This window comes from Lontra canadensis, unplaced genomic scaffold (genome assembly GCF_010015895.1).
Source record: "Lontra canadensis isolate GAN:19392208 unplaced genomic scaffold, GSC_riverotter_1.0 scaffold19, whole genome shotgun sequence".
NCBI lineage: Eukaryota > Metazoa > Chordata > Mammalia > Carnivora > Mustelidae > Lontra > Lontra canadensis.
Window position 1 is genome coordinate 24,751,774 of NW_022631013.1, and position 24,088 is coordinate 24,775,861.

The 24,088-nt window shown below is 37.5% G+C and overlaps 1 protein-coding gene across 2 annotated transcripts in view; it reads right to left on the reverse strand.

Moving 5' to 3' along the window:
- Nucleotides 1-24,088, reverse strand: part of SVEP1 (sushi, von Willebrand factor type A, EGF and pentraxin domain containing 1) — a 179,184-nt gene that overhangs the window by 77,765 nt on the left and 77,331 nt on the right. For both annotated transcript variants that reach the window (XM_032860832.1, XM_032860831.1), the window contains exons 10-21: nucleotides 22,612-22,719; nucleotides 21,540-21,671; nucleotides 20,568-20,762; nucleotides 19,090-19,211; nucleotides 17,084-17,192; nucleotides 13,208-13,372; nucleotides 12,434-12,667; nucleotides 10,427-10,588; nucleotides 8,624-8,785; nucleotides 2,793-2,954; nucleotides 2,310-2,401; nucleotides 1,084-1,180 (exon numbers count right to left, since the gene is read on the reverse strand). In XM_032860832.1, the coding sequence (XP_032716723.1) occupies nucleotides 1,084-1,180; nucleotides 2,310-2,401; nucleotides 2,793-2,954; nucleotides 8,624-8,785; nucleotides 10,427-10,588; nucleotides 12,434-12,667; nucleotides 13,208-13,372; nucleotides 17,084-17,192; nucleotides 19,090-19,211; nucleotides 20,568-20,762; nucleotides 21,540-21,671; nucleotides 22,612-22,719 (1,740 nt within the window). The remainder of the gene's footprint in view (nucleotides 1-1,083; nucleotides 1,181-2,309; nucleotides 2,402-2,792; nucleotides 2,955-8,623; nucleotides 8,786-10,426; nucleotides 10,589-12,433; nucleotides 12,668-13,207; nucleotides 13,373-17,083; nucleotides 17,193-19,089; nucleotides 19,212-20,567; nucleotides 20,763-21,539; nucleotides 21,672-22,611; nucleotides 22,720-24,088) is intronic.

Genomic DNA, 24,088 nt, shown 5'->3' on the forward strand with positions numbered 1-24,088 from the left:
CAGCAATTACCTGGGAATGTGATAGAAATGCAAATTATCAAAACTTTCCTAGGTCTAGAGTCACAAATTCTGGGTGAGGGTCTAGCACTCTGTTTTAAGAAGCCCTCCAGATGATTTTGATGCACATCAAAATTTGAGAAATACTGTCCAAATTATGCCCTTTCTCGACCACCACTTGCTTATAAAATTCTAGGACAAGATCCATTATTTCTTATGGAATGTCAGGATGAAAAATCTTATAAAAATTGAGACACACACATACACAATATAAGTAAGCTGAAATAAGTAGAATATTCTTGATAGCCCTGGGCTACATTCCTTTTCCAATTCTCCTTTTGCTCATTTTGTGGTGAATTCTTTTATTTTAATACTATTTTTCTCATTGAAATGACATTTTGTGTTAGCTGTACAAAAGCCAAAAAAAGAGGCAAAAACTATTTCTAAGAGAAAATAGTGAACTATTATTTGAAATAAATTATAAATTTAAGATATACTTCATTTCCCTCTCAAAAATTATATTTCTGAACTGAACTGGAATGTGAATTACACTACAAGAAAATATAATTCTTGCATAATTTCTACATAACCAAGTTCAAACCATATTGTTTTTCCAGGAACAGTTTCCAGAAAGATAAAAACGGAGCAACAAATCATAGCTATTCATAGGAACTTCCACTAATGTGAAGCCAATGAGAGAAACTGGAGTTTGTTTAAAAATGTTTATGCTGGACAACCCGTTCTTTGTTGGGTATCCCATCATACATTTAATTTGTGTTAGAATGGAACCTTGGCCATGGTCTCTGAAACCGTATTCCTATTTAAATGGTGAGTTATGATGTGACTTTTTCCACAGAGAAGATGATTCTTGATTCTTCCTCCAAAATGTGCAAGGAAAACTGTTATTTGTAAGATATGCACACGTTTTTTCACCTTGTTTTATCTTGTTCAACCAAATTTTCGTGCACTGATATAGTCCAGTGTATTTAAGTCACAGGGTTCATTTTTAGTGTTTCAAAGTTTGATGTGCAAGTCACAATGATTTCATTGGAAAAATATACTAAAATTTTCATTCCTCTTTGCTACCTGTATATCCGGGTGGACAGAGACAAACGTAACCACGCCCAAGCTGTTGGCAGGTTCCACTATTGCGGCAGGGGTTCAAGAAACATTCATGGAAAACCTACGGGTAGCAAAAAGAAATCAGAGACAAAACACTGCAATCATATCAAAGCAATCCTGAGTAGGGAGTTTGAAGGTTTGCAGCATTAGACAGGTGGTTCCTGTTTCCAGGTGAGTTCATTCAGGCAGTGGTCCAGACCACTGCCTGCATAATGTTGGTGCCCGCCATATATGGACACAAAGAACATATCTTACTCTTGAGTGACATTCTGAAATGTTTCTAAATGCTGGCTGCATGTTAGAACCCATCTGAGGTGCTCTGAGGTGCTTTAAAAGTAGAAAGGCTAGGGCTCCACCCCAGACCAGCTCAATCGGAATCTCTGAGGGTGGGATCCGAGCATCATTATATTTTAAAGTTGCCCAGTGGATTCTAATCTGTCTCCAGGGTCGAGAGTCACTGCTCTATGGGTTCTTACAAATTTCTGTCTTCTAGGCTCAGTTTCAAATATGATTTACAAGGCCCTTACAAGTCGGTATGTTTGGACAAGATGGTAGGAAGCTGAAATAAGAAATACAACCTTATTATCCTCTTCAAAAATACTTAGGGCCAAAGAATTCATCTTGACATTGGGTTAGGTCTATGCAGAGTAATTGAATCTACCAAAATAATTGGTCTTTAGTAGTCTTTTTTTTTAAGAAAAACAATATTTAGTTATATTCATGAGTTATGTTCCTTAGTTTTTTAGAAACCCATACATTATTCCGATAAATGATCTTTTTTTTCTGACAAAAATTTTAAATAATTTTCATAAACATTGAGGAACTCTTCCTGCCAATCAGAAAAGGCCTTTGGCTAAACCAAATGCCTCTTACTCAAATAATGGATTATGCTTGAGGTAAGTGCTAATTATTAGTGAATTTAAAGGCTCACACATCTACACATTCTCTATGCCAGACATTGTTGGGGAGAATTCCCAATTTTTGGTAGTTAGAACTCTTCCAATGGTGCATTTTTAGAAAGTTCTTATTAGAGGTCGCAAGTGAATACTATTATTCATTGATAATGTTTCTGAGACTTGATTACTTGAAGTTTCAACTCTGGTAGTTTCCCTCTGTGTAGCATGTGTAATGACAGAGTATTTTCCAAACATTCCACTGGAGAAGATTCTATAACTATAAAAGGGACTTGCCTGACTGCTGACTTCATACTTCTTTTTGATATGTCCAGGAGAAGCACGGGGCACTATACTTTCCTCTGCTGCTGAGAATGTTGAGCTAAAAGCTAGTAAGATTAATAAGAAAACATTAGAAAACCATATTAGTGTGCGGTAGTTATTGCCCATAAGTAAATTCTACCTAAATACTACGGTCAATATTCTAGTTCTCAGAGTAGGTAAAGTCACATATATTTTGTTTAGGAATAGTGAAAAAGAGAGCATAGAGATGGATGGGATACATCATGAAATCCTAGACTCTCAGAAAGAAACTGGGAAGTTATCAAGTTCAATGTACCCAAAGTAAGAATCATTGAGTTACTATCATCAAAAAGGCCTCAAAAGACCAGACACCCAAATCCACGGAAAATAGCAATACTCATAGTTGAAGCTACCACGAGACAAACACAGGTCTCCAACACATGGGATTACATAAGAAATAAAGCATCTCCTTCTTACTGGAGCAATCTGAGATGGACCTGGTACCACTGGTGGCTGTAGTTCCATGAAAGGGACAAGATAAGCAGAAGGACTTCCCTGGATTGGGTTGGTAGTAGTCTCGTGGACATGGGTAACAGGGCGTTAATCCAGAACGAGAGAATTCTCCTACTGGACAAGGTACTGCAAAGGTAAAAAATCATTTGTAAGTCCAAACAACATATTTTACTTTCAAAAAAGGTGCACTTACCCTTGGTTGTAAGAAAGCTACGGAACTGCTGATATATTCTCTGGCACATATTTAATAACTATACTATTTTATCGCATTGGATAAACATTCTGTTGTTTCCTTCCTTTCTTAACAACACACATAACTCAATAAAAATTTGAATTCACCATGTAATATTGTATTCTGATTTTTCCACTTTATATCCTCGGCATTCCACAAACTATTAAATAACATGGCGTTTCATAAAAGGAAAATATTGCATGCCAGTGACAGGACATGATTGAGCTAACATTTCCTCTACTACTGGACATTTAGGTGTTTGTATTTTTTAGCTATTATAAATAATGCTGACCATGAAATTTTCTGCATAAACCCTATAAAAAAATCTGATTATTTCCTAGAGATAACAGTTGAATTTGAACAGATGAATATGAGTAGTTGAACCTATAGATCTAAAGATGATGGAAAACTTAAAGCCAATAATATATGTCAAATCATCAAAAAATAAATAAATAAAAATGGTTCTGACTTATAGGCCCATTAGCAATGTATGGAATTACTCTTACTGCATACTTATTACTGATAATGATCATTTAAATATGTTTTTTTCAATTTAAAGTGAAAAATGGAATTGCATTGTTATTTTAACTTGCATTTCCATGATAAATTACGTTTTTTTTTCCATGTTTGTCAAAAATTTTATTTCTTCTGTGTTGTTGTCTCTTCTGTACGGGGAAGAGGGCCTTTTTTTTTTTTAACTTTTAAACCTTTTAATGTTATTTTGTATTAGACATGCTTTTTTTATTAACAATGGCCAGTTGAATACTGTGATTTAACCAAATCTGAAATTCTCTTGCTAATAATTGGTAGAATATTAACCAAACAAGAAATAGCTTCAAACAGAACATGAACCTGCATTTTCTTTGATAAATTTTGGTTGCATCTGTCAGAGCTACAGTGAGGCAGACCAGTCATGACTACATCTCTGGGCTGGGATTTTAGATTGTGACCCAAAGATGAATTTGGCATGTTCTTTTCCTTGTGCAAACTGGTGTAATGTACATGAGCCCTTAAACCACTATGAATGGAGAAAACCACTAAAACTGTTAAGACTTGTCTGCATAAATTTAAACATAGAAGATAGAACACAAAGAAGTAGCTATTTGGGAATCTCGGCATATTTATTACGTAGGCTTTGGATTTTTAATAAAAATTAGTTTGGCAGAAATGATTAGCAATATGGCTGAAAAATTGAGAAATGCACTCAAGGCTCAACAGGGCAGGATAGTCCAAATAATGGCATCTTTTTTTTTTTTTTTGGTATGACCGTAAACATTAAATAAACAATAAGGCATTTGTGGTAATCTCAAGATGTTTAGATCAAAGTTTTTAAGCAAAAACAGGCAACCACATCTTTTGCAAAAGTGCTCTTTTATATCACTGACAAAAAGTCAGGAGTCAAATCAAGAGATGGCAGAAGATATAGATATTAATGCATATTTAGAAAAACGTTATTTCTTCTGGTTACATTATATTAAAACTTTAAACTGTAAGTATCTCGGTCAAACAAGATACTTGTCATACTTGTTATCAACAAGATACTTGCTATAGCAAAAATATTTGTTATATTAAAATTTTCTTAAAAACATTTTTTAAAAGATTTTATTTATTTAAGAAAGAGAGAGAGCGCACAAGCAGGGGGAGAGGCAGAGGGAGAGGGCGAAGCAGATTCCCCACTGAGCGGGGAGTCCTACCTGGGGCTTGATCCCAGGACCCAAGATCATCCCAAGATCATCATCTGAGCGGAAGGCAGACGCTTAACCAACTGAGTCACCCAGGTGCCCCTAAAACTTTGTAAGTATATTTGTTTCACTAACAATAAATTAACCCATTCTTCACTGTTAGATATCAGAGTTCCAGACAAGGTTTTGCACAAACATACCCTAAGTTGCTGAGTTTAAAATGGGTTTTCTGAATCTCAAGTTTCAAAAAAAATGATTACCTAGTAGGAAAAGGTAACTCCCAACAGCTAATTAAAGTAGTTAACTGGAAGCATAGATTTTCTACTGGTAAAGGCATAAAACTTTGGTTTGAGAGAGTATCTATGAGTGTGTATGATAAGGTAAAAATATAAATTCTGTCAGTGAAACCAAGATGCTATGATGAATTAAACTGTTTTGCACATACAATTTTTTTTAGCACAACCTTACTCTCAAAAAGAGAAAGACTATGCCCCTAGAAAACTGTCAGAATGTCAAAAATTATGCTAATAATAATAAAATCTCAAGATTAAAAATCATCAAGGTGGTTAGTGAACACTATGTTGTAATGTCTATAACTTTGTGTTTTGACATAGAAAATATAAATTTTTATGTGAAAATTAGCTTAAATTATATTCCAAGGGCAGACAGCTGTCATCAGAAGTATACTTTCTGGGACTGGACAATCAATACTTAACGCATGATTTACTCATACAGAAAATTTACATATGCAGTAAATATACACGGACACATAGAGCATATGTATGTGTAAATATAACATACCACAAATAATAATAGCATTATCTGTAGTGTATAATATGTATTAAATACACACAGAGCACGTATACAGGGGCAGTTCCTGATGGTCTAATTTCCTAAGAAGAGAGAGGAGAAAGTTTCATTTTGAATCTTGACCAAAGAAACTATGGTTTCTGAGTCAATAAAAATGGGACAAAATCCTTTTAACTTCTTCCACTCATGAGAGAGAAGGAGAAATCTAAGTATTCCAAAAAGGATATTAAAATAGGATTAAAAATAGTGCCTTGAAATGACCGGGAAAAATGTAATCTCACATGTCTGTTCCCTGACAGTGTTAAAGATAACATATAGTGAATTTTGCCTTTCAACAGGTTTCCTAAGACAAATTCAAAGGTCAGAGACTCTCGTCCTAAGCCTCTTTTTAACTTCATCCTATAGGGTTAGGGTAAGAAATGCCATCTTGGCTCAGCAATCATCTTTCCTTTTCCTACAGGACCAGGTGTAAACAATACCATCAGCAAAAAAGAATTTGTGGGACTTATCTTTTGGATAAAAGTCATTTTAAAAAATGAAAGATTTCTAGGATGCCAGTATGGCTCAGTTGACTAAGCATCTGACTCGACTTCAGCTCAGATCATAATCTCAGGATTGTGAGATCGAGCCCCGTATCACCTCCTCACTCAGCGGGGAGTCTGCTTGAGATTCTCTCTCTCTCTCTCTGCCCCTGCTCTCTCTCTCTCTAATTAATTAATTAATTAATTAAAGTAAAACAAAAGATTTCAGACTCTTGAGTTTATCACCACAGACCCACAGATATTTAATATCCTAAATAGTGATAAAAGATGAAATGCATGAAATATGTATTACTTTAATATAGAAACAAACTTAAATATAGCAGCTGTGTTGATTAAAGTTCAACATGCTGAACAATGCAAAAAGTGATACCTTAGTAAAAAGTGAGGTAAACCATAAACATACACATAAAAATAAATCACTACAAAGAAGAATAAAAGAAAGGAAGGAAATTTAAAGCTAGGAAAAATTAAAAATATAAATAAAACTAAGAAAATATATAAGGGACTGTTTTAGAAATCATACACATATACATTTAAAGTAAAATGGTATTTATTCAATACCACAGGAGAGAGTGCTGAGTGCTGCTGTTTCCAACTCACAAGAAAATGTGGTTAAACTTGTGCTGGGAATATATTAGGAGAAATACAGCAGTTACCAGAAGTTTAGAGACTTTCTGGGAATCAGAATTACTTAATTGGAGTAATTTGGTATTAAACAAACCTCAAGGCTTATTTGGGAAGCTAAAGGGAAAAATCATCAATTATGAATTTGTTTTACTGTAAAATCCTCGTTACTTTTGTGGTTGGAGGAAGAGAAAGTGAAAGAATTTTCACTACAGACTTTCTTCCAGAATTCAAAATTTTATCTGTATATTGAAATAATAAGAGTCTCTGGTAGATTTATTTCAACCATAATGTGGAGCCTTATTTGCCTTTTAATTAAAAAAAAAAATCTCAAACTTGGTATTACACAACAGACATGGTTTATGAGTTTCAATCAGGTCCTAGTTAAATCTCTTCTCTTCAGTGAAACATCAGGTTAATGACTACTGCTTGCCTGATTCCTCAGGTCTAACAGACTTTTATCTACTGTGATCCTACTACATTGAGATAATGTAAACAGGTGGAGTATATAAAAACTGTAATCATAGTAGGTTTCCTCATTTTCTCCCTACAGTACTCATTTACAAGGACTATATCTCCCAAGATGCAATGCTGGACACTCCCCTCCCGGGATCATACAAAAATGTCCTACACAGTTGTTTTCTGGGAATTTGTTTTTAACTGGATGCACAGATATAAATGACGGGGGGGGGGGGTACAATGAGGCTGTGTGTGTGTGTGTGTGTGTGCAGCTTGAGAGAAATGGGAAGCCAACACATGGGTTTCTTAAAAACATTGCTTTTCAATAAGGGAACAGTTTTCTAATTTTCAGATAGCCAGATACCTTAGGTTTTTAAATAAGCGTGCAGAGGAAGTGGAAGATAATTTTTAAAAAGTCATGTTTCCGCCTACGTGTTTATTCTGTTCCCCGTGATATAGCAGAGGTAGGCCAACAACTTTTTATTTTTAATTGAGTTCCATTGACTTTGCAAAGTACGTGGAATTTGGCACTCCTGGAAGCAGGATGACCCTGACTCTCAACCCTAATTTCAAGGCCATTTTAAGCTTTCATCTTTTCATTTTGTTTACATCTTCTAACCTTCACTGTCCTGGAAAACTGTACTTAGTAGGGATGTTAGAAATATTTGAAAATTGAAATTCTAATCTTTTTTGTCTATTGTGGTTCTCAACATACGGTCCCTGGACCAAGGAGAAGCAGCATCCCTTGCGAACTGGTTAGAAATGTACATTCTCGGGCCCCACACCAGACCTGCCCACTTAAACACTCTAGGGGTGGGGCCCAGCAATCTGTGTTTTTAAGCCCTTCGTGCTGCCATCTGAGATCTGAAATTAGTCATACTCAACTTATCCTGTTACTTTAGAATCTCCGGAGGGGAACTTAAAAAGAAAACCAGACAAGTTAAGTCAGAACATCTGGGAGTGAAGACTGGGTTTTAGCATTTTAAAAATGCTGAGGTAAATGTACAGATCACTCCAAAGGGCAGCCAAGAGTGGACAGCCACTCACAAACCCTGCAAACTGTAGGAAATGAAAATCGTAATTCATAAAATGTCTTTTTAGAGTTTCAAGGAACCTGAAACAGGACCTCACTTTAGAAAGGAAGAGACTAAGTTCCTAGGTGAGATGCATTTCTACCGTATCATGAAACTCGTGTTTATTAATGTTGAATACTAGCACCAAGTCTTATCCTTTTTTGTGTTCCTAAAGGCACTAACACAGTGTTTATACTGGGAGTGTTTACACTTAAGCATTGACTGGCTGAGTACATGGAAACTCTCCATGAAGAGACAGTTATTTACATTCTTTGCATACAGGAGATACGTGGTTTTGCTGAAAATATTCCACCCCTCCATGCATAGAATCTATGGGGTTAGAAGAAATATCAGTGTCTAAGGCTTTGATAACCTCCACAAGCAGAAATGTTCACGGCTCCTCTCTTCACAGTGGAAGTGTTTTCTGGGCATGAGAGGCAGCTCCGGGAACCAAATGCTGGCTGGTAACTGCCCAGGGGACACGATTCGCAAGTCTCAAGTCCATTTGATGAGTAGGTGCCTTGTTTGCACTGAGCTGAAAAGAAAAATGTACTATGGTTAAGAACGATGACATTAAGCTATACAAAACTAACACTGGCTGGGAGAGGGTTTTCTGCATTTTAATTCATTTAGGAGACAAAGAACTCTAAGCATAAAGATTGTATTTTAGACTGCTGCCTGCTTCTCAGTCCTAATAAATTTTAGACTGATTTCCAGTCACTTTCATTATTACGAAATTTCGTTATTATGAAAGTGCGGATAAATGGTTTCTGAGTGAAGTTAGAAATTTCACCTCAGAAAGGTATTGTCACAAGAACAAGTTGTATGCAGGGGAACTTGTTCTTGTATAAGTTCTCAGCTTGCACTCAGTTCACTGGAGTAATGGAAACAAATCCTCAAGTTGGGTGAGAGCCTCATTAACCATAAGGCACCTTTTTCGCTCTACAAATTGGCCCTCTTCTGTCCTCCTCTGACAGACCCCATCGGAGGGCTGGCAGAGTAAAAAGTAAAAGTAGTCTTAGCATGAGGCCCAGGGAGATAAGCAACTTTCTAAGATTCATAGCAATGGTTCTGTGGGAGAGCAGGACGAGGGCCGGAATCCTCAACCCCCGGGGCACTACTTTCCTTTTGCCCTTGTTCTCCAAATGATGCTCATTGTCAGCATTTTTAGTGTACTTCTAATCAGCTAGCAAGGCTCTCAAGTTTGTAACTGTCATTAAGCAATCACATCTACATTTGTAACAACAGCAAGGGGCATAGTTCTGAAATTCCCTCTCTTAGGTGTTATCTCATTTTTTAAAGTTTGTTTATTTATTAAAGTCATCTTTATACCCAACATGGGGCTCAAACTCATGACCCCAAGATGAAAAGTCCATGCTCTCGTGACAGAGACAGCCAGTTGCCCCTCAGGTATATCTTATTGTAACTTTAATCATGAAAGAAAATGTTTCCATCAGAAATGTTTATTGAGAATGATAATCAAATGTTTTGAAAGTATTGAGTATTTTAGTAGCAAGAATACATGCATGTGTACCTATAGTTATTAATTTCCAAATAAATGGAGAGTTGATCTCATTGTTATCAAATATTATTCTCACAAAAAAATTATTAAAGCAAACTCATGGTTGCTAATAAGTGTTATGAAAGTACTTTCCACCAATTAATTTGAGAGTTGATTAAAAAAAAAAAAACTACGTTACTTGATAAATGCAGATTAGAATTGAGGTGCCTGAGTGGTGCAGTCAGTTAAGCATTTGACTCTTGATTTCTGCTCAGGTCATGAAATCAGGATTGTGGGATCAAACCTCAGGTCAGACTCCATGATCAGCATGGAGTTGCTTGAGATTCTCTTTCTCCCTCTGGCCCTCCCACTTGTGTGTGCTTTCTTTCTCTCTCTCTCTCAAATAAATCATTAAATAAATATTTTTTTAAAATGTGGGTTAGAATTATTGGCAGTGGAGTCTGACTTAGAGCAACAGAATGTGCCAAAGGGGGAAAAAAACCAGACTTCTTTAATGTGAGGGAAACACTGAGATAATAATTTAAAACTAAAAGAAAAAAATCAATCAATGAAATTGCTTATAGTGATGCTCTTATTTCATCCTACTTGCCATTTAGACTTCATAAGTAAAGACAAAATTCAGGTTTCTTGTCAAAATGTGCACTAGGTCATTACCTTTGCATTCCAAGATGCTTCTTGAATGGAGATACTCGGTGTAAGTCCCAGCTGGACAGAGTTTGCACTCTAGCTGCCCTTCCTCATCCTGATAGAATCCAAGCAAGCAGCTTTCACAGACAGAACGCTCCAGAGAATAATAGGTTCCCAAAGGGCAATTGACTGAAAAGAAAACAGAAAACACTGAAACCAGTAAACTATAGAAACAGAACACATTTAATTTCCTTCTTCCTAAAGACATGAAAATAATAAAGCCTGCTTCCAAGTACTATTGTTTCTGTGTTAAGTCTTACTGTCAGAGGTTTCCTCACAAGATAAACCTTCCAGAAATGTATTCCTAGAAACAAACAGTAAGATTCTTTTTAAGAAAATGCAAATCCTTATTGACTGAGATTAGGGCTTGTGTGATAGGAGCTTTAAAGCATGGATGAAACCAGATCGTCCTGGGAAATACACAACTAACAAAGAAAAGGCTGCTGTAGGGAAGGAATAAAACAATGAACATCAGGTTAATTTGAGGCTCCACGATAGGAAAAACAGTTTCTTAGCGATTCCTCTGAATAGTTCCCGTATGAAACTGACTGCTTGTCTATTACAGCCTCATTTCTAGAAATAAAACCAGCCGAAGGTTGTGAGTCTGAACCAGGAGAGTTAAGTAGAGCCTTGTCTCTGCCTATAGGAATTACTGTCCACTCAAGGCAAGTTTGAGATATCCTGAGACCCACGGGCTCCAAGGAAATGGGCCAATTTTAAGACCTTCCTTCCTTGGAGATTTGGTCTACTACTTGGCAGGCTTGAAGTGACTCAGGATTTCTGAGACCAAAGTGGAATGTTAAACCCACAGCAAGGATGCGAGCAAAGTTAGTGTTGGTACAGAGAGGGTACTTGAAATCAGCATGTATGATTCTCATGATAAAGTGTGTAAGAATTATGTGGAAACTTACTAAAAATTCAGATGCCAAGGCCCTGCCCCCAAAGTGTCGGATGTATTAGTCCGAATCAGGATGCATTTTGGTAAGCCCTTCAGGGGATGCTGACACAGGTGGTCTGAAGGCCCGACTGAGAAACACGGAACACTGACCAAGATGATTCCTAATTTTTACTTACAACACAGGGAGGAAACAAGTCACCCAAATGAGCTCTAGGAATAGCAAGAAGTACTGTTGAAGAAGGTTTTCCAAGCAAGGGGCGAGATCCCACACCTCCAGAGGGACACCAGACTCACACCGTTTGGTTCAGTTGAGCGTAGCGTTTGGTTGGAGGAGTCTCCCGTACGTATAAACCAAGACTGATTTGGGAAACAGGCTGGAATTGATCCAGATTGTGGCAGTCTGGGTTAAACGTTAAGGGGCTGTGGGTGAGGAGAATGAGGAGTGGCTGCTTAATAGTTAATGGGGATCTCCTCTGGAGGTGGTGAGAAGGTTTCGGCAGTGGTGATGGTTTGGTGATGGTTGAACAGCATCATGGATGTGCTAAATGCCACTGAACGCTACACCTTAACGTGGCTGATGTTATACCATGTGAACTGGGCACTGGCTACTCAGCTGGAAATCTTAGCTACACCACCTGCTGTCTTAATGGGTAAGACTTCCTGAGTAAGCTCCACGCCTCTCTGGCTACAGTTTTGCCATCTGTAAAATGGGCTTAATGGTAACAGTACTTCACAGAGTTGCTAAACAGAATTAAACAAGAGAGGGGCTCAGCCTGCCTACGGAAGTGGTCAAAAAGGATCAGTCTTTATCATTGGAGATGCCGCTGAAAGCCGTGAGCTCTAAAGTGCTAGAGATAAAACCAAGATCTGAGTCCCTTACCTGAAATAGCTTTCTTGTCCTGAACAATGGTGGTTACTTAGATTCCTGAGACAAAATAATAAGAACAACCACACAACATTCGCACAATGTTTCATTTCAATACCCTAGTAGAGTTGTAAGGCCGCTCTACTCATCTCTTTTGACCCACTATGAGCCAGATAATTTTTTTTTTTTTTTTTGCAGGGAAAAGTCTTACCACACATACGCCCTCTCAGCACCGAGCCTGGTCTGCAGAAAAGGAAAGCCTTTTCTGTCTCTAACGAATTGCTGTCGGCTACCAGAATTTCAGATGAAAGCTGGAAGGAATACATGGGCTCCTGACTGAGGGTTCTTTCCAGCTGATTTGTAATGGTTTCCAAAGTCTTAATGAGTCGTTGCTGATTTTCCAGCTCGAGGGTATCATTTCTTTCATCGGGCAATGGCACACTAGCTGAGATAAAAACAAGACGAAATAAAACATAACACACACAACATGGTGTTTCAGAAAACCATTCGTAGTTAGTGTCTTTTTTTTTTTTAACCAAAAAGAAATGGCATATTAAAAATCTTCCAGGAAAAATAAACTGACACTCAACCACTACTTACTGAGCAACTAGTATAGGGGTAATACTAAGAACAATGCAATTTGTTTTAATCCTGCTCTCATGTGCTGGATCTACGTCACCTTTTCGTGAAGTTCTTCCTTATAGCATGTATAACTTTCTGTAAACTCTTGCTTTTTAAAAACATGCCTTAGTTCGTCATGCCAAGATGGGTACAAAGCAGGATGTCTGTTGCTGCGAGAATCATAAAGTACATCTGTGATATTAAACTGCAAAAAATGACAAAACTGGGGTGATTGTGCTTTCCCTCATTTTCAGTTCCAGGACTCGTTCCTAAGAATGATGACAAATGGTAAATTTGCAAAATAGGTCTCCCACCAAGAACTTCACATGATATTGTTTTTTCCAAACAGACAGTCTCTCCTTACCTGTAATGTTAAAAACTAACTTAATTTTGTGGTTCGTTAATGGGGCACTTCTTCTAATTCGTGAAGATCTGGCTTTGCCGACACCTGTGGGTGTTTCTTGCACAGAGTCCAAGAAGTCATCGTAAGAGTAATCGAGCCTGTTAGCTGCGCCCCAACCACCAGGTCCTGGACAGTTGGGACAGAGAAACAAGATTCTACAGTTGCCTCGTTATCGGCATTTAGGTCTGAATCTTAAGCCACAAGTCAAATTGCCCCCTATTTCGTCAATTGCCCATAATGTACTGCATACAGGGATTCATCTAGAATCTCATATTTCTCATCTACAATCTTATATTGTAATTTTTATGCACTTCATTTTAGATTTAGACTACCAATGAATCGCACAAGAAGAAAGACAAGTCCCTTTGGAGCTACCTAGGCATTTAAGCCGTTCTTCCCTTTGAGTTAAGAGTTAATTACCTTAGCTTTAGAGGTAAATTAAGATGTGGGTGTGGAATTTTCAGAATTTTAATCAATTCCTATTTCCCTTTAGGGTTTGCTCCATTCTTTTTTTTTTTAATTGTAATATCAGCTTTATAAACAATGCAAATGAACAGGTTTCCTTTTGTGAAGCTTATTCAGGATACTGCATCATATTTTAAAGGTAGAGGGGCAGGGGTGCCTGGATGGTGCAGTCAGTTAAGCAATGGATTCTTGGGTTTCAGCTAAGGTTGTGATCTCAGGGTCATGGGATGGATCCCCACATCGGGCTCCATGCTCAGCATGGAGTCTGCTTTAGATAACCCCGTGCCATTGTGACCACACACATGGATTCAGTTGGTAGCTTCTGGACATAGGGTGTGAGGGTGTACAATTCTAGTCAAGTTACTTTCCTCTTTCTGAACCTCAGTTTCTTCACTTATAAGTTGAGGTCATTCTTCTCACCTCACAGGTTTGGGGGATAATTGAGACAATTATCTAACTCAGTGTTTGACTCATTCTAAAACCTCATTAAATGATACTAATATTGATCTGGGCATATTGTTGTTGCATGATTATGTGCTTTAAATATCAAATTATATTTATACAGGCCTCTTGACCTATGTAAGCAGTTTTAAGATTTTTAAATGAAATTTAAATTGGGTTTTAAAGAAAATAAGCTCTTAAAAACTTTTTTTTGGTCTAATTTATGTCTTTTGGCTATTAAAATTACCTAGAACAAATATTTTTGTTTTTCACGCAAACACCTTTCCCGCACGTGTTATGTAGCCATTGTAGAAAAACAGATGAGTCAAGACAAAAAAATTTTTTGATTGCCTGCAATTCCACCATATGGAAATAATGCCTGTAACATTTTAGGCAAGATTTTCTTCTATAAATATATAAACACACACATATGTTTACACATACACAGATACAGGAATCACTGGAACAGAAATAATCATACTATACCTTTAACAAATAATTATACTATGTGTATCTTACTTAGTAATCTTTTCCTAATTTTCTCAATGATATATTATGGCATTTCTCATAATAGTCTCTTCTATGGCTATACCACAAACTAACCAGGTTTCTATTTTCAGACTTTTGGGTTATTTCAAAATTCTAGAACACCCTTGTGCATAAAGGATTTCATAAAATGTAAGGCACCATCAATGAGAAGATATATTCCAATTTCAGAGATGTCCCAATGAAAAATGAACACCTTAGAATTTATGAAATGTAGGGCATCTTTGCACACTGATGTGATTTTTATCTTGAGAAATATTCTTAGAATTAGATTTCTGGGTTTTGATATTTTTAATCTTTTGATACATATTGCCGATTGCCCTCCAATTTCTCCCCTGCTTACAATATAGGGGTATTATTTTCTTTCCTTATACCCTTGCCAAATTTGGGTATTATAATTCTTATTTGAATGTGTTAATCTGACAGGTCGAAAAGGGTATCTCATTTTAGTTTTAATTGGAATTACATGACTATTATGAGGTCAAAGTATTTTAATATATTTATTGACCCTTTGTTTTTCATACATTATGACTTGCCAAGGTGTTGTTTGAAATATTACACTAATCTTGTGACTCTATACTGTAAGGGCATTCAAGGAGGAAAGTTTATCTCTTAGGATCAATTGTACTATGTGTCCACATAGGATTCTAGCAAACCGCCATTTTGATCCTTATTAGATGACAAATATCACCCATCTCAAAGCCTTATGATGCCAGCTGACTCCCTCTAGGTGCATTCTTAGACCCAAACTTCAACAGTTTGGGAGGGGAAACCTGTGTCATGTGTGACAGAAGAGTCATTGTTATTCTAGACATACTCCTGCCAACTCTGTTGCCAATGGCACCTCATGTTTTCCTATCTAACACTCTAATGTCCAAAATTTTCACTGAGAATTTTATATAATAGTTAAAAATGGGAAAAAATCCAAAGGCTACCAGTAGGAAATTGTTTACATAAATTAGGTCAAATTGATGGATTAAATAATATGTGGCCATTGAAACTGAAATATAATATTTAGTGACAGAAAAATGTCCTCAATATAATGTTAACTAAAAATTCAAGTTTACAAAGTAGTATGGGCACATATACATAATGTGTATAGTTATATGTATATATGTTAATATACATAGTAATACATATGTTAGTATATTAACAGAATTATTTATGGGATTGTGGGTTATCTTGATTTCATTCTCTGGGTTTCAGCATTTTTCAAATTTTTGCAATAAACCTATATGCAAAAATATTTTTAAAATTTAAAAATTATAAAGCAAACGTCAACATCACTCTAAATGCTAAGTCACTACAAATATTACACATATGATTAGTGTCAGGAAGTAAAAGGCTGTCTGCTGTAATGTCAACTAATATCGTCTCTCAGATAACCTTCCAAGGACTTTATGTGTACTTGTACTTATTCATTTAATCCTGAGAATGGTCCTATGAGTTCAATACATATACAATACATATACATACACATATATATATATATACACAAACTTGCTCAAGACCACACAGCTAATAGGTAGTAGAGGAAGAATTTGGACTAAGAAGTTGGTCTTAGAGTATATGTGCTTAACTATGATACTATTTTGTTATCACTATTATTATTATTATTATCATTATTTTTTTGAGAGGGAAAGAGAAAAGGAGAGGGGGAGAGGGAGAGAGATGCTTAAGCAGGCTCCATGCCTAGCATGGAGCCCAGCACAGGGCTCAATCTCACAAGTCTGAGATCATATCCCGAGCTGAAATCAAGGGTCAGACACTTAACTAACTGAGCCACCCAAGAGCCTCCATCACTATTATTTATCAAAACTTTATTCTGGAAGTGTTATACAGTTTTATAATAATGCAATAAAAATGACAAATACAATTACTGGAAAGGTTGATGATGTTATTAATGAAAGACCCAAGGGTGACTACGAAATCTTTCAGAAATATTAAGGCAGTAAACTAAATGGCCAGCTACACCAGCGAACAAATCATATACCATAGTTAGAAATAACTTTAATAAAAATGCTGAAAGATAATATGGAGAAAACATGAAAATTCAATTAGAAGGTATATCAGACTTGAACAGATTGAGTCTTAATATATTCTGTGTGAGAAATCTGAATATTTTACACGTGTAACTATTTTAAAATAATGGCTTAATTGTAATTTAAATTGAATGCCATATAAAATGGCTTTAGTACTATTCTAAGATATCATATAAATATTAAAATTTCACAACACAATGTGACTTATTTTTCTTAGTTTTTATCATCTCAAGAGTTTTGGTTTTAAAAAAAAGTTAATTTTTCTAGATTGCTCCACTCTTCTGGACTTAAAAATTATTTTGCAGATCAATCTTGCAATCTCAACACTGCATAAATTAATTACCAATTGCAAAGCCATTTTCATAGTCATAATTGTATTCGAGGCAGTATTTTTTGGTCAGGTCCTCTAATCTGCAGTCAATGTCCTCAGCATCACTACAAAATGATGGGACCTGCAAATAAAAAATGAAGAGTATGAAATGTAAATTCCACGTCTGTGTGCTCTGGATAAGCCCTTTATTCTGTTGGTCTTCCATTTCCCTCCACAGGAGGGAGGGAGGAGAGGAACAGAGCTCTTTGTGCTTCGGGACAGACCCCGCCCCTCGTCCGGGCCCTCCCCTGCAGCCTCTGATACGTGTGGACCACCAGGATTAGTTTCAAGTCTTTTTTCTCTGTGCATGTCACTGATCCCCAGAGGTCCAGGACCCCTGGCACACCTCTTGTCTCTAAACATTCACCCCATATGGCTCTTTAGATCCCCTTTCTCTGATTCTTTCCCCCACCCATCTCAGTCCTCAGAACCTTCATCTGCCCTCTGGATCTCAGGCACCAGTAAATCTCCTATTATTTTTTTTTTCACCTCTCTTCATGGTCCCTTCATCTTTGTTCTCAATGACACCTCACCTTTCAGTTTTCTCAAACCATGGATGTGGCAGTGGAGGAAGTGTCCTCCTCACTCTTCCCTGCTGTTTCCAGATCACGCTCCCATGCCCCCCCTTAGGGCCTCACAGTCCTGAAGCTCGCTGCATAGTAGATGGCCCCTCTGTGCAGCAGCCACCTACAGCCTTTCCCTATTCTGCATCACCCCCTCATTCCAAGAATATCTAGTAACTGTCACTGTTATCATTCTTGGTGATTTCTATATCCATCTGGCGAATCTCCCATCACCTTGGCTTCTCACTTCCTTTTCCCCCTCTCCTCCAGTCTTCCAGCCTTACTTTGTTCAGTGCGGTCATGGTCATACCCTCAGACCCCATCACTACCAATAACTGCACCCTCTCTTACACCCGGAAGTCTCTGACTTCATCAAATTTATAATCCATGGACCCTACCACCTCTTCGCTGTCTCTCAGTCTGATGTCTCCACCTCCTTGTTCATCCGTCTTAGATTCTATGGCTTATCACCAGGAATCCCTCCTTCACATGCACCCATCTCCACCGCTTGTCTGCAGAACCCATAACCCTAGTTAAGCTAATTGCTCTGCTTTCTTTACATGTGCACCCACGTGGTTAATTACAGCTTGAGAGAAAACACAATCCTGCTTCCTGCCAATCCTACCACCTTTCTTTAGCACATTCATTTGCATTTTCCTAGAAAATTATTTTATACCATCAACTCCCTTTCCAGACCCTCACAACTCCTCCCTCCATCCTTACTCTCTCAGCTGATCACTCCACATCTTTTTTTCTGTGAGAAAACAGAAGTCAGAAAAGATCTTTTGACACACTACTACCGCTGGGTGTACCCACTCGTGTATCTGTGTCCCTGTATCAGTCAACACTGCCTCCTTGACTCCCCTCTTTCTCCCACACTGGACATCAACCCAACTACCACTGAATCTACTCTTAGCATCTACCCAAAATCCAAGCTGCCTACTCTGTTAGGGATACAAATATGTATATAACACATTTTCTTTGAGATGTTCAGCACAAATTAAATACATTGTTTTGCTTTCCTATAAACAGTGAAAAAGTCCTAAACAAAAATGCATGAAAAAGAAAGTCCTTTCAATGTTCAATTATCTCTCATAAAATAAATACAGTCTACAATGGCATTTTTGTCATACTTTAAATAACAAAGCAGACATTTTCAAACCACATGGACCCCACGCTTCTCTGGCTTTCTGACTCAGAATGTTTTTAAAAACTCAAAAATGTTTTAATAAAGATTCACTTATAATTCATTCCAGAAGTCCAAAACCTATAAGCAATCCTAACTATTAGGAGCAAGTTTGGATTACAGAGAGGCGGGAAATCATTAGGACACAGAATTCCAGCGGCAGGTTACCCTGAGAAGCTATGAAAAGCTCAAGAGCATCCTTTAAAATCCAACAAATACTGCAGACATACCATTTTCCCCAGGGTAGTCTCAAATGCTTCAGAAAACTTCTTCAGCAGATCTGTATCATCACAACGAGTTGCTTTGTATAGCATCTCAAAGGATTTGAACCCATGATTTGCAAAACGTTTTACTGGAAAATGTTAGAGAAAACAGCTTCAGTTCTTTAAGTGTTTTCAACACAAAGATTTAATTGTCTTTGTAATAACTGTAACTTAGGACTTTGGCTCTAAAATGATTTGTGGGATGGCTATAAAAACAAGAGATGACAGTTAAGACAATTTCCTAGGCATTAATTGATCACAATAAACCATGAATCAGTCAAGCGGCACTGTATCCAGTTACCCCATAATGAGGTTTGCTTTGATATATTATTCTTTAGTTTACAACCACATTAAGAAAATGAACATTTAATGGAAAAAGAGATTTAAAAATTTTTAAATTATATTCCTGGGAATTTTTGAAAAAGCCTGTCTGGGTCAAAGATATCTTTTATATCTATATAATTTTGTATCATATATGTTTCTATTATATTTTTAACCAAAATACATAAAAATTTTCTAACCATGATGGACAATCATAATCCTTGAAAGTGTAATTCCCACAGAGAATTCCCCCTTGGATCAGAAACTTGCATGGTTAGACATAGCAAGCTGTCCCATAATATTCTGAGACAATGATTCCTAGTAGCATCAGGATGAAAATCCTACTGTCTAAATCTGTGATGGAGGTGAGTGATATTGCAGAACTTTTAATTACTACCCAAATTTGTGGGAAAAAGTAGCTCAAATAATTGGGTTTTATTCTCTTTTCAGGACACTGGCATTTAAACTCCAACTATAGTAATGAATCAAGGATTCATTCCAAAGAGTATTTATTTACACTAGACAAAGACACTGGCTATTTTTATAATTATACATATATTTAAGATTATGGAATAGCTCTAAATATAAATCAGACCTGCAGAGATTGTGACTGATGTTTCTCTATCACATATAATGGATCTAACTTTAACTAAATATAAGCTCTTCTACAGACTATGAGACTATAAGTTCAAGTTTATAGATCAAGAACAACATGCTGACATTTCTATTTCTGGTAAATAACAAAGATTGGGCCAAGATGGGTTTGCCTGAAACAGAATCTTGTCCTGTACCAATCAATAATGAGACTCTGATGGGCTAACTTTTTAAATCAAGGGCTGAACATTTCTCTTATTCACAAACATTTCAAGTTCATGACACCATTTTTTTTTTCAAGTAAGCTCTATGCCCAATATGGGGCTCAAACTCATGACCCCAAGATCAAGAGTTGCATGCTTGCTCTACTAACTGAGCCAGCCAGGTGCCCTTCATGGCACCATTTTTCATTCATCAAACCCAATCCCCATAGTAAGGAGGTTTTCCTCTTAAATGCTCCGAAACATACACACACCCAAACACACATACACACACACACGAAAGGAGTCCAGAAAGAAATTAAAACTTACTAGCACAGTCTGGCCACTCAGTGGAATATGGTGGCTTCCAAATTCCATCTTCGTAAGCACAGTAATACTTCTCAGTAGAACCTTCTGTGAAATCATAGCCCTCTGAGCAACTTAATGTGCAGTTAACTCCAGCAATATCTTGAGTACATATAAAATCCCCATTTACAGGTGTAAATGGAACTTCACAGGGAGAAGCTGCGTTAAAAAAAATTATACTATTTCCATACAGTGGTTTAAACAATATAAATTAAATTCTATGAGTCTAAGCTGAATTTTGAAAAGGACTCCTCCTGTCCACCAGCATTCCTAGAAGAACTTTCGCCATAAATCCTTAGTGTGAGAACATGACAACATATACCTCTTGGTTCCTAGGCGGGCACAGTTGAAAAGCTGTACCTATGTGTGACTAGAGGCTGTGCATATTTTATAAATGCTAAGCTACTTCTGACTTGGGGTTGTTATTTGTGGCCTTCCTATAGTGAAAGTGAAAACTAGATAGCATTACGTAGTAAGTACATTTGCAGAGTCTGTCTCCTCAGCTATTCAAAACAGTAATGTTTTGTACTTTCAGTGAAAATGTTAATGAAATGTTAAAGACCACCTTTGAAGAAAATATTTCTATGTATCATGAAGTGAGGCAATGACAATGGGAAATGCAAATAAGATCTGGCTGTATTCTAACCTTATGAATCTATACCACATAGTCCATTTTCTCTCACTAAATACAGCAATTACATATAGCGAATGTCGACTAGGTTTCTGGAGGGTTTTTTTTTTTAAGATTTTATTTATTTGACACAGAGAGATCACAAGTAGACAGAGTAGCAGGCAGAGAGAGAGAGGGGGAAGCAGGCCCCCCATCGAGCAGAGAGCCCAATGTGGGGCTCAATCCCAGGACCCTGAGACCATGACCTGAGCCAAAGGCAGAGGCTCAACCCACTGAGCCACCCAGGCACCCCATGAAAAGAATACCTTTTATGACAATGTGGATGTCACAGCTTCTGTTATTGCCTGAGGGGTCAGTGGCCGTATATCTCACTACAGTCTCCCCGTGAGGGAAAAGGTCTCCTGGTGAATGGCTCCTGGTGATGAGCAACACAGCCCCTAGAGAGGAAAGAAGGGACCCAGTCTGGGGGTGACTGGTCTGTAGTCACTTCATCAGTTCCTGTATTTGAATTTTCACTTTCTCTTTATATAACCAGCTAGGTATTCGATTTATGTTGATTTGGTTACTAGTAAAAAAATAAAAGATGCAATGTTTATACTGTAACACAGAAACATTAGATTCAAAAACCTCATCGGAGTAAGGCATTCTTGCTAAATAAATGGTTTTCCCTGAGTAGATCAGTCTATTGGAATACTGGGAACATTTTTTAATTCTTTATTTAAATTCAATTTAGGTAACATATAGGGTATTATTAGTTTCAGGGGTAGAATTTAGTGATTCATCAGCTGTATATGACACCTGATACTCATGACATCAAGAGCCCTCCTTAGTGCCGGTCACCCGTTTATCCCTTCCCCCCACTCACCAATATTGGAAATTAAATTAAGAAATTTATTTAATTTGCATTTTAATTGTCGCTTACTGGGTTTTAGTGAGACCTTTAACATGAACTTCAAACGTATTTCCTCACTTTTTTCCTACTTTCCTACGAAACTTTCTGACTTTAGGGGACAAATCTTGGAGAAATGAAGAGGACTACAGAGAAGTGTACTAACAACATTACTGTAGTGCACAATTCATGCCTTCAGGACGATGTAAACATAGAGAATTTATCAGAAATCTTCAAGAACAACAACTAGGTTTAATAAATGTGCATTAGACACTGAATGAAGGGAAACCCCAGGGGCAGGTAAAATGAGTAATATTAAATTATATATAATTATCCTAGCATTAAAACATATTACCTTATATGATTATTCATTCCACTTAAACAAGGAGTAATTTGCTTTTCGTTTCTTTTAACCTTTTTAAAAGCTTTTAAAAATGAAATACAATTCAGTGTTAACCACGCTGACCACAAAATCTCGGCGTCCGCACCTGAGTTGTCTGAGAACTGAGGCTCATCCCACACCGCAGGGTACTCCTTCTCTGAGACCTGCATCGGAGGTGGGGATCTGCACCAGTCTATGCTAGGTGGTTCTACATCTAAAAAAAACAGGAAAGCAGAGAAAGAAGTTACAACTGGTATTCAAAATTGACGTGGTGTACACAAGAGAACTGACGTCTACTTGCACTAGCAGAGAACCTTGACCTTGTTAGACTGGCCCTGGAGCCGCTTTTGACAATGAGATTTGTGGTAACCCTGGTCTCCAGGCAAAAGAAAGAGCTGACTCTTGTTAATTATTTTGTCCTCTGCCTGCTGAAGAAGAAATACTAGGGTCCTAAAATCACCCTGAGCACGGCCATGTTCAAGGCAATTCCGGGGGCATCTGGGTGGCTCTGTCAGTTGAGCGTCTGACTCTTGGTTTTGGCTCAGGTCATGATCGCTGGGTTGTCAGATCAAGCCCTTAATAGGGCTCCACACTCAGCATGGAGTCTGCTTGACATTCTCTCTCCTTCTCCCTCTGCTCCTCCCCCGATCACTCACTATCTCTGCCCCCCCAATAAATAAATAAATCTTTAAAACAAAAGTTTTTTTTTTTTTTAAGACAATTCTGGATGTGGTGGGCATGCCACCCAGAGTAGTGAAGCCGATGGACCAGGAAATGAAGAGAACCTTCCCAGAGAAGCAGGAGTGAGACGACCAAATCTCAGGACAGGCAAATCTAAGGGACTCATCTGAGGTCATTACGCTAAAAAACTGCAACCATGGGCATTAAGACCAGGGTATTTCTACCCGTGATAGACAAGAACATATACTCGGAAATTAAATGAGCGGTATCTGTGAGAATATGTAGATTTCTGTTTCATGCTAAGTCTTTTCTCTTTTCCTCATGCTTGTCATTTCATTAGTGCAGTGCCTACTGATTTTCTAGACTGTAAACGCTGCCCACCCGTGACGAAGTCTCTTGCAGTTAGTTTTTCACTGCACGGCACCTGGTCCATAACCCACGCACAGAAAAAGTTGCTGAATAAAGAAAAACGTAAAGAAATGCTCATTGGAGGTCTGTGCACTTGAAGGGTGCCGAATCGAGTCAATTCAGAGTTGAACTGACAAATCCGGCAGTGTTCACGGTTTTCCCAAAAGAAATTGCAAACAGGTATTTCCAAGATTTTCTTAAACTTATCTGATCCTAGGCAAACATTTTATTTTTTCAAAGATTTTATTTACTTATTTTTCAGGGAGAGAGAGAGGGAGAGAGTACAAGCAGGGGGAGCAGCAGTCAGAAGGAGATGCAGGCTCCCCGCTGAGCAAGGGGCCTGATGTGGGGCTCCATCCTAGGACCCTGGGATCCTGATCTGAGCTGAAGGCAGATGCTTAACTGACTGAGTCACCCAGGTGTCCCTAGACAAACCTTATAAAGTTGAATTGCAGGCACAAAAAAGCAGGAAGACTCCGTTAATTACTGTCAAA